Source organism: Plutella xylostella, chromosome 16 (genome assembly GCF_932276165.1).
Source record: "Plutella xylostella chromosome 16, ilPluXylo3.1, whole genome shotgun sequence".
Taxonomy (NCBI): domain Eukaryota; kingdom Metazoa; phylum Arthropoda; class Insecta; order Lepidoptera; family Plutellidae; genus Plutella; species Plutella xylostella.
The window spans coordinates 6,947,432-6,961,116 of record NC_063996.1 but is presented as its reverse complement, the minus strand read 5'-3'; the positions used below and the strand labels follow the sequence as shown (position 1 = coordinate 6,961,116).

The following is a 13,685-nucleotide window of genomic DNA, read 5'->3' as shown; positions in this document are numbered from 1 at the left end:
GTATATTGTGAAAATGTTTGGATATTTCTGGTCAGCCTTAATTCAATAAATATTTCATACGCAGTCATTGTAGTGGGGTGTCTCGATCTTGACCCAACGGTTGTCCTTCGATCTTTTACCCTTAGGGAGACTATTAAGGGTTAACTTACGTACAATTTGAAATTGTTTTGTAGGGCAATACCTACAACAAATAGCGTACAATCCACATTGCCATTGTCAATATATTAATACATAAATAGTTTGTAAATCGAACATTTTTCAATAGTTCTCTAGATTAATATATAATAATATATATTTCAAGTAGCCTGTATAAATGGGGTTCCGCTCATCTCGCATAATCTTTATTGACCAAAACTCATTTCGCATAACTCGTATGGTCTAAACTTTTTTGGCCGAACCATCACTTTGCCAAGACTTATGTGGCATAAGGCTCGTTTCGTCTAAAACTCTTTAGGCACAATCTTTAAACACCTAAGTTTCGTTTGCTCAAATTTATGTTCGTCTATACCTATGTATAATCTTGTTTCTCCTAATGTTATCTTAATAAATAATATATTAAGTATGTAGTAAATGTACATATTGTGGTATTTTTCTCCTACATCCCGAAAATCACGATATTGTATGATCAAAAAATCGAAAGTTAACGACCAATATAATTATTACAAACCCCATGAGATCGAAACCTAAAAATAGGTGCGACGACGAGCAAAGCGAGGAGGAGCGTGTTAGGTGCACATGTTCATCAAAACCAAAGCGGAGCGCAGCGAAGCGGAGCGGAGCGTTTTCCAAACAGCGGAAACAATACAAGGCACCAGTTTGCGCTATGTAGGGAGACGCTCCGTCAAAGTTAAAGCCAAACAAATATTATTACTTTGTATAAACATATGCCTAGCATTATTAGGCTATTCAAGATTTGGCCATACCATTATTAGGCTAAACAATGTTATGCGAAATAACTTTTTACTAAACGAGATTTATGCCATACGATTTTCGGCGTAACGAGACTTTGACCAAACGTTACTATGCAATACGAGATTAGGCAAATAAATCTTATGCCAAAAAAGGTAGAACCGTATAAATGATATAGAGGCTTCCACAAATTCCTTCCAAAATCATAACATTTATCTGACTATTTAAAAATCTGCTAAGTATATAAATAATTGTCTAAATAAATATAAAAAAGAAGAAGAAAACTATCAAATTACTTACTCAAAGAAATTAGCTACACGTAACACATCAGGTACTAGGGGTCCATAGGGTGCGAGAGATAACACTGCATAATTCGAATAAAGACCCTTCTTCATCTACGAAATTCCTTCACCGGACTTAACTAGTGCAAAGCGGTTTGATCCACACACCGAACAGTCTAAGTTGGTCTCTAAACCCTCTCTCAAAGTAGGAAGATTGAGGGTCACTATAATTTGGATTTTGCTTTAAAGATATTGGGCCGGTCAAGAGGTGTTTTATAAGGATTATCCAGGATTACTACTGTATGCTGTCACGGGCTATCGCTTAAATTAGGGTCGATAGTTACTCAGTAAATTGCTGGCCAGGGTAACACCTAAATTGGGAGTAGTTTTAACTCCAAGTTAGTTCAAACTTGAATGACGTGTAGGGAGTTAAGTTTTCATTGCTACGAATCCGGGAAATTGAGTAATTTTTTATACGAGTAGTTTTTTATAAATGGAAAAATATTAACGTTATAATTTTGCTACGGTTAGCTGCGTGGGCTTGATTTTAAATTAATTCGCCTACGCTGCTACGACGCATCTTCGTAGCAAAATAAAATTAACAGTTGTGGGTACTTTCTGAGGTTTTTTAAAATTTTGTTAGGTATTTCCTCCAAGTTATCTAGTATCTTTATAATTATTGTGTAACAGATTGATTCCTTTAAAATTTAATTATATCTATTCAAGGGTTCTTAACATCTAATCTTCAAATTAATATCATACCGTGTCCGTGATTCAATCCATTAGATTACCACTATTGATCTCATTCATTGATCGAGATCTTAACATCTATCAAAAAAGACATAAAACCCTCCGATCGTACTTGCCAAAAACCACTTTAGCTTGTTAGATACAGAGTCGGTAGTTGTTTGGCAGGCTGTGTGTGCACGTGCGTACTGCATGTTAAAGGTTGGCGGATATGGCTTATTAATGTTATGGCCTGAATCCCAGTATTGGCAATAAACCTGGCTGTATACACAACAGATCATAGCCACTGCGACGAATAAAAAATGTAGCGTTCCATTTTTGAATTTTTTGATACTGCCCTTTTTGTGTTCGATTTTTGATTTTGCTTTTCTTGTTTCTGGTTAACTGGGTTTGGTCATTCATCTTCAGAATAATACTTGAAATGAGCTAAATTACATAAGTAAATCAAAGTAAAGTTATAGTTTAAAAAAAACATTAAATAGTTATCAGGTACTTTCTACTCTACATTAAATTATAACAACTAAAACCTTACAAAAACAGTTTAAAAAAACCGAAAGTCACAAGCGACAAATAAATATAATAAATTAGATTTCCTGTATCCCAAACAACATCATTGCCGCAATAAATAATTATAAATGATTCCAAAATAAACATCCTGCATCAAACTCCCCTAAGCTTAGTTAATTACGAGTGAGGACACCTAATAAAGAATATTCCAGATATTAAAATAAATCTCCTAAAAATGGCCTACCACCGTAAGGTTGTCTTGAAAAAATCGCTTTAAGCGATAATATCGCCATTTTTGTACATACCTATGTGTATTTAAGTTATGTAAATTGATTTTATGTGTGTACAAATAAAGAATATTCTATCTATCTATCTATCTAAGGGCTGGTTTTTCAATGGTCAGATAAATGCTATCTGAGGAATAAAATTGGATTAAATAAAATCAGTCGCGACAGCATCAAAATTATTCCTCGGATAACCCTTATCTGACCATTGAAAAATCAGCCCTAAAATGTATATACATATAAAAACGCCTGCTGATGGCCAAGTATGCTGACCATATCTGATGGAGAACCGAAAACCGTCGGAGCTTTTGAGTTCTTTTGCGAAGACCAAGAGGAGGCAAACGTGGGACACCTGTTGAGGTAGACGAGCCTTCAAGAGAAGCATACTAGCGTGGGACGCCCTCTAGCCCACTGGACCGACGTTCTTAGACAGGTAGTAGAATGGACCAGGAAGGAAAGGATACTGTTGTGGTCCTTTGGTATCTATGGTCTAAAGCCAGCAATAACTTAACTTTGTACAATAAGTATAGCAAGACTCGTATGGCAGCTGTCAAATCCATACTTTTTATTTGTCATTTGTAAGTTTTCAACGAGAAACCTACTTTAGCTAAGTATTTTATTTACAAGGCATAAAGAACGGTCAATCAAATCATGCTTGGGTTTACAAAGTGTAGGTCTATAGTAGCTTGTATGATCGGTTAGCTAGCTAAGCAAGTGTGAGAATGATACTGTAATATCATAACTCATATAAACTACAAAAATCAAACAAAACACACGATGATTGAGACGCCACATGTATCATATTTATGTTTCCAAAGTTATTTCTAGTGCACCAGAAATAACACATTAACTGTCTTATACAAATATTCTTTCCTAGTAAAGACTTCATAAATACTCGTTTGGAAAAATCTTTATCTTTTGTTTGTTTTGGATTTGATTCAGAATTAACGCCCTGAAATATAAATCATAAACTACAATATTATCTTTACAAGACTCCTAGTTTATCAATAAAGCAACAAACGAGAGAGATTTCATTTTACATTATATCTGTCTTAGTTTTTACAAGGACATAAAAAGAAAAAATCTCCAAGACGTTTTCCACAAAGAAAACCAGTCTTCATCTCAGACCGGCTGAAAGAGAGAGACAGACCACACATTCACCACGCGAGGGAAAGAGACAACAATATCTCCGATAACACGTCAATACATTCCTTTTACGGCCACACACAAGACTATCGACTTTAAGAAAAGGACGTAAAGCATTTTTTCGTGCGCAGGTCTTAATGGAAAACCGATAGCGCATCAATATATTTTACGCTCGCATCGCGTATGGTAATGCCTCTCTTATGCTTCTGTGATAAGGTCGAAGTTGGTTTTGTAAGGATTTTCAAGAAGGCGTTTTCGATATCTTGTGAGATAGTGAAGGCGTTTGGAACCGATCGAAGGCCGATGCTCTGGTATTGGAAAAACGTCTTTGTTATAACGACTGAAGGATGCGCGATTTCCAAAGGCGGGCGGCGACCACGCCCTACGACTTATGTGAAAAAAAAAATGCGACGTGGATTTTTCTAGGCGATTTCCTTCGATAGCCCATTCGGTAAATGGGTATGAGGATTGATTGTCATTGGCTAAATGGAATTTCTTTTGTCATTCGGTTTTGGAGTCTAGCGATTTCACTGCGGTCCGTTCATGTTTCAGGGGAAAACTGTATTACCTAGACCTTGCCTGCTCCCTAGATGTCTAGATTTATAAGATTAGTAACTCTATCGACAGCATTGTAGACATACCTATTACCTAATATGTGTGTTCTTCTAGTTTCGAAGTGAATGGTACTAACTTGATGTATCTTTTATTACAGGTACGTCATCGTAACTTCAGTTGAAAATGTGGTGTCTTTTTGAGGTAAAAACGAAATTTGTGCACTCTAAGCGCTTAAAATGTACTTACTTACAGGATTGACAGTTGAACAAAGCGGTTTAGCATAGGTACCTCTACATACATAAATAAAAGCATAGATTTTAACTACTATTGTATGCAAGATTTGTAAACAAATAACTCGCGTTGACAACCATTTAACGTATATCAAACGGCTTTCCGTTAATTCGTATTGAATTTCACCCGTTCCAAAACAATTGGAAAGAACGAGCATTTAAAAATCGAATTTGCCTCAATGGTATTCCAGTTGGAATCCGAAACAATTCGAATTTCAAAAACTAATCGCGCGCAAAGCTCGATTAACGATTTTGAAAAAAGGACCTACGTACACAGCTTCATTATGCGTTCGGATTTTAAAACAATACGGCCATTCATGCATTGGCTTTTTGAATATGGAATGTGACGGACAGTTCCACAGCGGGTTTCGGCTTTTGACAGTTCATTTTTAGGGCGCGTTCAATTTTGCACGTTACCTCTGTCAAGGATTCGTACGGTTTCATTATTTAAACATGTTAACGATTGACAGACACGGAACGCCGGTCGCGAATGTTTCTATTAATACGCAATCCATATTTGTCATCGTCTGTCACAACGTAACGAAGAAAAAAGTAAAAGTACTACTATAAATAATTCTCAGTTAAGGCAGTAATCGAATCGAGAATCGAGTCATTTATTCGAGCTCGCCTACGACTCGATACGGGCCGCCACAAAGAGCAATCTAAGCCCAACAGTGATTGATTCGACCGATACATCACTAAAGGCGTTTTTCTATGAAAAATTGCCATAATCGACTTAAAAACTCATTAAGCCGAAGACAAAGAAATCGGCCGACCGCCATCCTTCTAATTTGAGTTTCTCGATCGAAACGAATTTCAGTCGTGATTACCGACCTTTTTTAGGGTTCCGTAGCCAAAATGGCAAAAACGGAACCCTTATAGTTTCGTCATGTCCGTCTGTCCGTCTGTCCGTCTGTCCGTCTGTCCGTCTGTCCGTCTGTCCGTCTGTCACAGCCGATTTACTCGGAAACTATAAGTACTACAGTGATGAAATTTGATGGGAATATGTGTTGTATGAACCGCTACAAAAATATGACACTAAATAGTAAAAAAAAGAATTGGGGGTGGGGCCCCCCATACATGTAACTGAGGGATGAAATTTTTTTTTTCGATGTACATACCCGTGTGGGTATGGAAAGGTCTTTTAAAATGATATAAAGTTTTCTAAAAAACATTTTTCTTAAAGTGAACGGTTTTTGAGATATCAGCTCTCAAAGTCGTAAAAAGTATGTCCCCCCCCCTCTATTTTTATAACTACGGGGTATAAAATTCTAAAAAAAATAGAGGTGATGCATGCTAATTAACTCTTTCAACGATTTTTGGTTTGATCAAAGTATCTCTTATAGTTTTTGAGATAGGTTGATTTAACTACGGAACCCTTTGTGCGCGAGCCCGACTCGCACTTGGCCGGTTTTTTGTTACTTCAAGTCACTAAATGCCATCAAGGAATTTTAATACCGATATCCTTTGCCGCGCCTATTAAAAAATATATACGCACACATTCAGTGACGTCATCAGAGCTCATGACACGTTAGCGCTGACGACACACAGGAAATGGTAATGAAATGAGAAATGCCGTCAGAAAAACATGTAAGGGGATCAAATCTAAAGTAATTCCAATAGGAATATAACAGAGCAATAGAAATAACAATAAATATAATCATTTAGGAAGGAATCAAATAATTTTACAAAGAGGTTAAGTACTCACCACACGCACAGTCCAGACGAAACAAAACCGAGACGCAAACCTTATTTCGAGAAGCTGCACACATGACTCAAATCAATTTTGAATATGGAACGCAATATTTGAATAAGAGTTCGGAACATTAATATTCTTTGCAATAGTTTCGTTATTCCAGCCGCCCACACGCCATTGTCTCCGAGAGTTATCGGACTCATTAGGCATGTATCTTTGTCTCCGTACTGATTTGAATTTTTGAATATCGAACTTATTGATTTGTGGCCCTGTCTGAATAAAAAAGATGGTATTAAAAATGTGGGTCCTAATCTGAAGTCAACTTTGGTTTTGGTCAAGTCAACCTCTGAGCTAAATCGATTTCATAAGTATAATATAATGTCTTTTGATTATTAATTTACTATGTGGATTGGAAAGTACCTAATTAGGTACCTACATGTGATCAGTTATTGAATCTTTACTATTCATATAAATATTGATTACAGTTCGAATTCGAATGGGCAGACTTTGAATTTACATACATACTTAGATGTAGATTAGAAGTTTTTATTTCTCTAAGGACTATCAAAAAGCAATAGGGATATTTTCAGTGGAATTCAGAAAACCTTCATAGCCTTCTGTAAATTTATAGTTTAGAGTAGACCCAGTTGACTAAAATAGGATATCTGTTTTGGGTTATACATACATACATAATTACCATTACATAATCATAAATTAAATGTAACTAATTCGTACAAATGCAAACTTAGGTATCTATTTTTCATGAAACAGAATAAATAAATGAAAAAAATATAAGAAAAACATAAGTACTTACCTATATGGAGGATAGTATTATTAGTGAGTAACGCTTACAATGTAAACTTTTAATTTTTACACTAAAGGGCCAACCAAAAAGTCCGACGAGTTTCGCACCGATCTTGGGACAGCTGTGCTCACAAATTACGTATGTTAATGTCCGCCGTAATCCTTCCGTCGAGGACCTCCCTGTCTCTGGTGAATCGATCGATTATGAATGCAGATGAATCGACACTCTCGATTGTGTTTAGATTGTGTCACTACAACTGTGGGCCAGACTAGGTCCTGCTCCGGAAGTGGACAGGGGTTTTTATCTATTACAATATGGAGTAAGAATTTGAAGCCAGTTTTATAATTGGGTTAAATAATTGTGCATTTTTTATACCTACTTACATTCTTGTCTATCTGAAAAGATATTAATCTTATTATTCTAGGAAGTTTTCCAAACATACTAGTAAGTAAGTAGTTTTTCAAAAGAATAAATTGTAACCTCTGTAACGATACAGTCAACTATTATTGAATATGAATGGTCTATTATTATTTCTAACTCATTATCTTCAAGTTCCGTCCAATACAATGATGTGTGTTCCACAAAATTTTATCAATAGAAACGTTGCGATATTTAGTTGAAATTCGAATCAGTACAGCTTCCGTTTCCGTTCGATACTTTGAATTAAGAACGCGCTCCAAATATAAATGATAAGGCCGAATCTATCTATTGTTGCGTTCCGAAAATGTTAGGCTGCGTTCAAAATATGGATTTTAATTTTAATAAAACATCCGAATCGCGGTGAATATTTTATCGTAAGCTTTTAGAAATAAGATAGCAAGGAAAAAGGCAATAACCATTAAAAGCGCACGGAGAGCCGTTCCGAAAGTTTTCTTTTCAATAACGCGTCTAATATTCAAATTAGAGGCACTAAGGCGTGGAATTTTCAGCCATATATCATCGGAGCTAATCAGATTTTTCCTTTAGCTGTACAATTCGTAAATGCTTATGGATTTATAGGGGGAGGAGGTGAGTGGAGTAGTTCTACTCTCGTTACAATCAACACGACTTAAGTATTTTAAGTGATAATCATCATTATCTAACCGTGTGCAATCCTCCTTGGAGGTTCATAAACTAGAATTACTGGAACTTCAAACCTATTTGGACACTAAACTACTAAACAGATACCCACTTCACCACAAAAGACAAAAAAATAAAAATAAACTTTTTGCGACATTGGGACACGCGTATTCCAAATTCGAATTTAAAATTTAATCTTTATTTATATTTACGAACAATAGCTCATCACGGCCGATGCGTTCCCGCTCGTTCCTCCCAATACTCCTGAGCGCCATAAAAAATAATTTAAATGGCTCTTATAAGAGTGACTCGCTTCGCTATCGCCCCGTGCATTTGCATACTAAAATAATGCAAAAATCTATGCGGTACCCGCTTTGTGCGCGGGTCCATAGGACGATACGATACGATACGGGGTTTGATTTGAACAGTGGCAGTGGCATACGCTCTGGTTTATTTTGTTATTAGATCGGTGTCTATAATTTTTATAGTAAATCTAAAAGCGTACGTACCTAAATTCAGAAAACAAGCAAACAAACGTGATAGTAACTATCTACATAGGTAATCGGAAAGATTATGAAATAATTTCTGGCTTATATAGGTAGACCTCCTACCACAACCGTATAAGTAATTAGCTAATAAAAAATATTGAAATAATGTAAGACTAAAGAAAAAACGGTAGAACAATAGTTCTAGCCGAATCAATCAAACCACTAATACGCGACAATGGAAACGCCTTCAAGAGTTAGACACGTGGGGTAAAGAAATTTTATGTGTATTTTTTTTCTTGTTTTGAAATATGCGCGCCGTTAGGTTATTTATGGCCTCCGTGGAGGTTATATTTCGGGAAGTAATGAGGTTTCGTTCGGAAAAGGGCAATTTAAATGTGCGTAGATTGAGTCGTTACGGGGGTGGTTTGATCAGTTTCGCGGTATTTTGCTTTCTTCCTAACTTTTTTTTCACGATGCTTTGGATTCAAATCTTTTCAGCCAGCCGTTTTGATCGGGAAAATAAAAAGCAATATCAAACGCTGACTATAAACATTCTCTAATTTTGAACTAAACAGCAACCCAAGCGTTGCAAATATAATACATTTATATGTGTTTAAATATGGATACGGTTAATAAAACTCCCAAAATTTCAGCAACGGGGCTGCAGTGGTGCGTACCGACCGCTAGATCTCAAATCTTGATAATAAACTTTATAAAAGCGTTATGTTCATAATTTATTAATATTAATTAAAAAACATGGCGATTAGTGTACCGTGACTGTTGAGCGGCGGGGGCATTGTCCGATTTATGAAAAAAAATTGGAAACCGCCGCCATATTCGAAATTCTAGATTTGAAATTCAAAATATAATTAGAGAGCACTTCGTAAAGTAGCATTCGCAATTTCATTGTAGAGCCAAATAATTTACCACTAATTTCCAAAAATAATAGCTGAAAGATACCTATAAATATTAGGTTTTTTTTTATAAATTAACTTTATAAATACTCAATCGTTTATTGCATCCATTCATCCCTAATTTATAATTTTACGTGATGCGTAGAAATCTATAAATAAATATTTTTGAAACAGTCTTTTAAACAAAATGCCATTTCAATTTCATGTTTTTTTTAAATATCGTAATATAAAATATTAGATTAAGTACACATTTATTATTAAGTATTGCTAGTTGTACCACGGATCTCTACGATGAAGTACAATTATTGCCTAAAACTTAACGGAGTTTTCGAGTTAACGATTTTTTATTCAATGAATTCATTCGTGGGATTATTATTCTGTTTTATTGTTATTATCATGAAATTTATGACCTTAATATCATAATGGGCAGCAATTCATTATGTCTCATGTACTTAATTTTTTTAAACAGTTTTTACTATAATTTTTGGTGAAAATAGGTAGTCATAGGTCTTAAAAGCAAACGATTTACTAAAGATAACTTACATTCTAGATTTTTTAAGCATACTGGTTACCGAGACCAACGGAAATACATAGTTAACAATATCCGTTATGAAAATAGTCAATTAAAAACAAATTAGTAGCCAGTGACACTCGCTTATTAACACCTTTTAACACGTTTCAAATGAGGAAGCTTTCATTTACACATTATTGTTTTCAATTCTAATTTTGAAATAATAAAACGCAAGCAGTTCACAACGAAATTTAAGAAAAAATAATTTGATTTTCGAACACGACATACAAACTTCTTTCTCACGAAAAAACCGGATCCGTGACGCGATAAAATCGAACAACCGAAATGCAAATAATTAAAAACCATCTTAAATTATATTATTTATTCCCTTTTATTTATTAGCCCATCGATGCAACAGCCCCATCTTAACCCCATAACGTGAACGCGAAATCACCAAAATATAGGTCAATAAATTAAAGAAAAAAAAGGAAACCAGTTCTCGGCAAGCCGATCGCACATACGTTGAATCAAATTAAAATATCTATTCTGTGATCCCCCCAATTGTTCTATGATTTATGCTTCTGACATCGATCTGCATATGTTAATCTATGGTCCGATAGGGGTGTATTCCGGTGTACTTACTTTTTAAAAGTAATGATTATTAACATTTCCAGCCGGTCCTGTTTAATATGCAAATATTAATTAGATTCATTTTCGTTTCCTTATTTTTCTTGAGGGCAGCCGGATTCTCATGGAAAGGGGTTGATTGATCGAATATTATGAATTCGTCCGTCGTACGACCGTTATTTTCTGGTAATTAGATATTCAGGTTTGGTACAAGAAATATGTCGTAGATTTATCGATGGAAAGGGAACGTTGTTTAATTATATAACGAAATTTTCGATTTTGTTTTCTTTCGTTACATACTAATTTACTGCTACCACGTCGTTTCTCCTGCTAAGTATAATATTCGCGTTTGAAATTATGAAAACTACAAAGAAGTATGACAGAATTTAAATATTAAGAAATACAGCTTCACAATATCAAACTGCAGTATTAATGCACACACATGACATTTATGGAAGGCACATCACATTCATAGCACTCAAAAAATTCATTTCCGATTCCGTAAATCGAAGCGCACAATGCAATGGAATATCAAATAAGATCAAATGTTGCAACATTGACACACGGAGACATGAGGGTTAAGATCTTTTAACCCCTAATCCTATCTCCGACCTTTTTGTGTCTACAACAAAGCGGCACATATATTTAAACCTGTTTTACAATATTGATAGGTTGAAATTTTTCGGATATTAAAACTGTCTTACAATAGGGTCAGATGTGCGTTTTGCATACGATTTCTTCAGATGCAAATAGGTTTCTCGGTTCGATTTGTAAGGAATCGATGGTATGGGAACCTTTTGGGCTGCGTATGGTAATGATGAGATAAGAGCCGACGCGTGAGATGGTTTCGGCTTATCTGAGTCAGTTAGTGTTGCGCGCGCCTCTCGGAGCCACGTCACGAAAGCGCGCGTAAACGCTTTTCAAATTTTCGAAATTCGAACGCGTCGTGAGCTTTGCGTTCGGAATAAGGATCCGCATTTCCAACAAGTTCTTTTTTTGAAATAATATTTTGAATTCTGTAGTTTTTTTTTAAATAAGGTCGTAGTTGTTAAGAACTCTTTGGTACTTAACTATGAACTTTAGAAGCGGAGTGTTTGTTTACAAATGGACGTTGTTGTGACAAGTTGGCAGGACTTTGCGTTCGCAATTATGAAAGTCAGGAGTTACTATCAAGATGTGAGTACAAAAAATATCGGTTTTCTTATTTTTTTTTATCCTTTTACTACGAACAAAAACTTATATAAAACTCGATAGAAAACCGGCATATACCCATATCATTTGATTGGTGAACTCAAGCCCATGGAAGTGAGTCTCGCTAAACCTATTTAAAACTTCTGCTGAACTCGTCGCGGCGTCGCCTAATGAAAAGGGAATCTATAATGGAAAAGAGCGGGTGATACACAAGTAAGGGCTCAAGAAATATGGATATGGTAGTTTTGGAAATTTCCTAATACATAATATAATTATACCTTCGTAAGTTCGTGATCGATTATGAATTAAGAAAAATGCTCCATAAGAAAATAAAAGGCCAATTCTTTATTTTTTATTGGTTAATTATTGTTTGATTTTTGTATATTGTTTAGTGGACTTGGCCAGTGTTTAAATTAGAAATCATTACGTCATAAATACATGCCTAATTAGTTACCTTAAATTATATTAGTATTAATTATTTAAAAACAGAATTGCCGTATCCAAACAAGGTCTGCTTATTCACACATTCGCAGCCAGTAATTAGAAGAGACACGCAAATTACCAACATACGAAAGATGGCAGTGTTTTTCTTTTATTCGGGACGACCTCATGCGGGCATAGACAAAGGAGGCCACAGTTCGGCAGCTTTTCTTCGTTAGGTGCGGTCTGTCTGTGCGGCAATGCCTGAGCCCACGTCGGGGGTAATTGGCAAATGTTTGCTTTAATTCGCTGCGGATTCCCGAGGTGTGCCAATTACAGGGTTGAAAAAAAAACTATATGTGTTGCTTTTTTTTCTCGGATAGTCCAACATGGCGAATGGCGACACACAACACGCATGCATTAAAATTGATCAACACATAACGACGTTATCCGCATAATACCGACCCTTCTCAGCGGTCACTTCGACAGCGGTTGCCAACCTTTTCCAAATTTTCCCTACCCCCCCCCCCCCCCTCCCACTAATTTACAGCCCGCTTTTTACGTCACTGTTTTTCTATAGGACACCCCCGCATGTGAATGATGGGGATATCAAAACATCGCCCTTATCAGGATAACCCGTGTCTGAAAGGGGACAAGTTTTTCGGGAAAAGGATTAGCTAATACATGAAGGAGATGCTTTTAAAACATCTCTCCTTTTAGGGGGGAGGGGGAGGGTGGTTTGACGCGATGACTTTGCGTAAAGATTCTAGTGCAATATTGACCATGCTATTCAAAAAATTACATATAAGTCGCTTTACAAATATATATTTTTAAAATATAATATTTAAACGAAGCCACCTCACCGGTCAGTTTTAGCTCCAACGCCTGAAGGGGCGGGGGGGAGGCGAAGGGGAGATAACGGGAGGCATAAAACGTAGGAGATCGCTAATTCATCATAAGTTAAAGGGGTTTTTATGTATGGCCGGTTCTACGGACGCCTTTGAACCTGGCAGCGTAAAAAACGTTGACGACGTCTGAAGCGATAACATTCAGTCAAGATAGGAAAAAATCGACACGTTTCAAAGGGTTACGTAGATGAGTTATTAATTAACTTTAAGAGAAATGTAAGTGAATTCATAAGAGCTTTTAGCTTAAGTTGGAATTTTGTTTGAGCATATTTTTTTCGAGTAAGTAACATTTTTTATTATGTATCTACTTACACGTTTTATTTAGAATTTACTGATATTTTACATTA

At 35.8% G+C, this 13,685-nt stretch overlaps 1 protein-coding gene across 6 annotated transcripts in view; it reads left to right on the top strand.

Moving 5' to 3' along the window:
• The window catches only part of LOC105383021 (homeobox protein cut), a 103,646-nt gene that overhangs the window by 30,426 nt on the left and 59,535 nt on the right, over positions 1-13,685 (top strand). For 2 of the 6 annotated variants that reach the window (XM_038118741.2, XM_038118742.2), the window contains one exon: positions 4,587-4,630. The exons of 3 other annotated variants lie outside the window; for them this stretch is intronic. In XM_038118741.2, the coding sequence (XP_037974669.2) occupies positions 4,613-4,630 (18 nt within the window). In that variant the 5' untranslated portion in view covers positions 4,587-4,612. Of the gene's footprint in view, positions 1-4,586; positions 4,631-10,134; positions 11,996-13,685 lie in introns of those variants that run through there. One more of the 6 variants, XM_038118740.2, reaches the window with a different exon arrangement.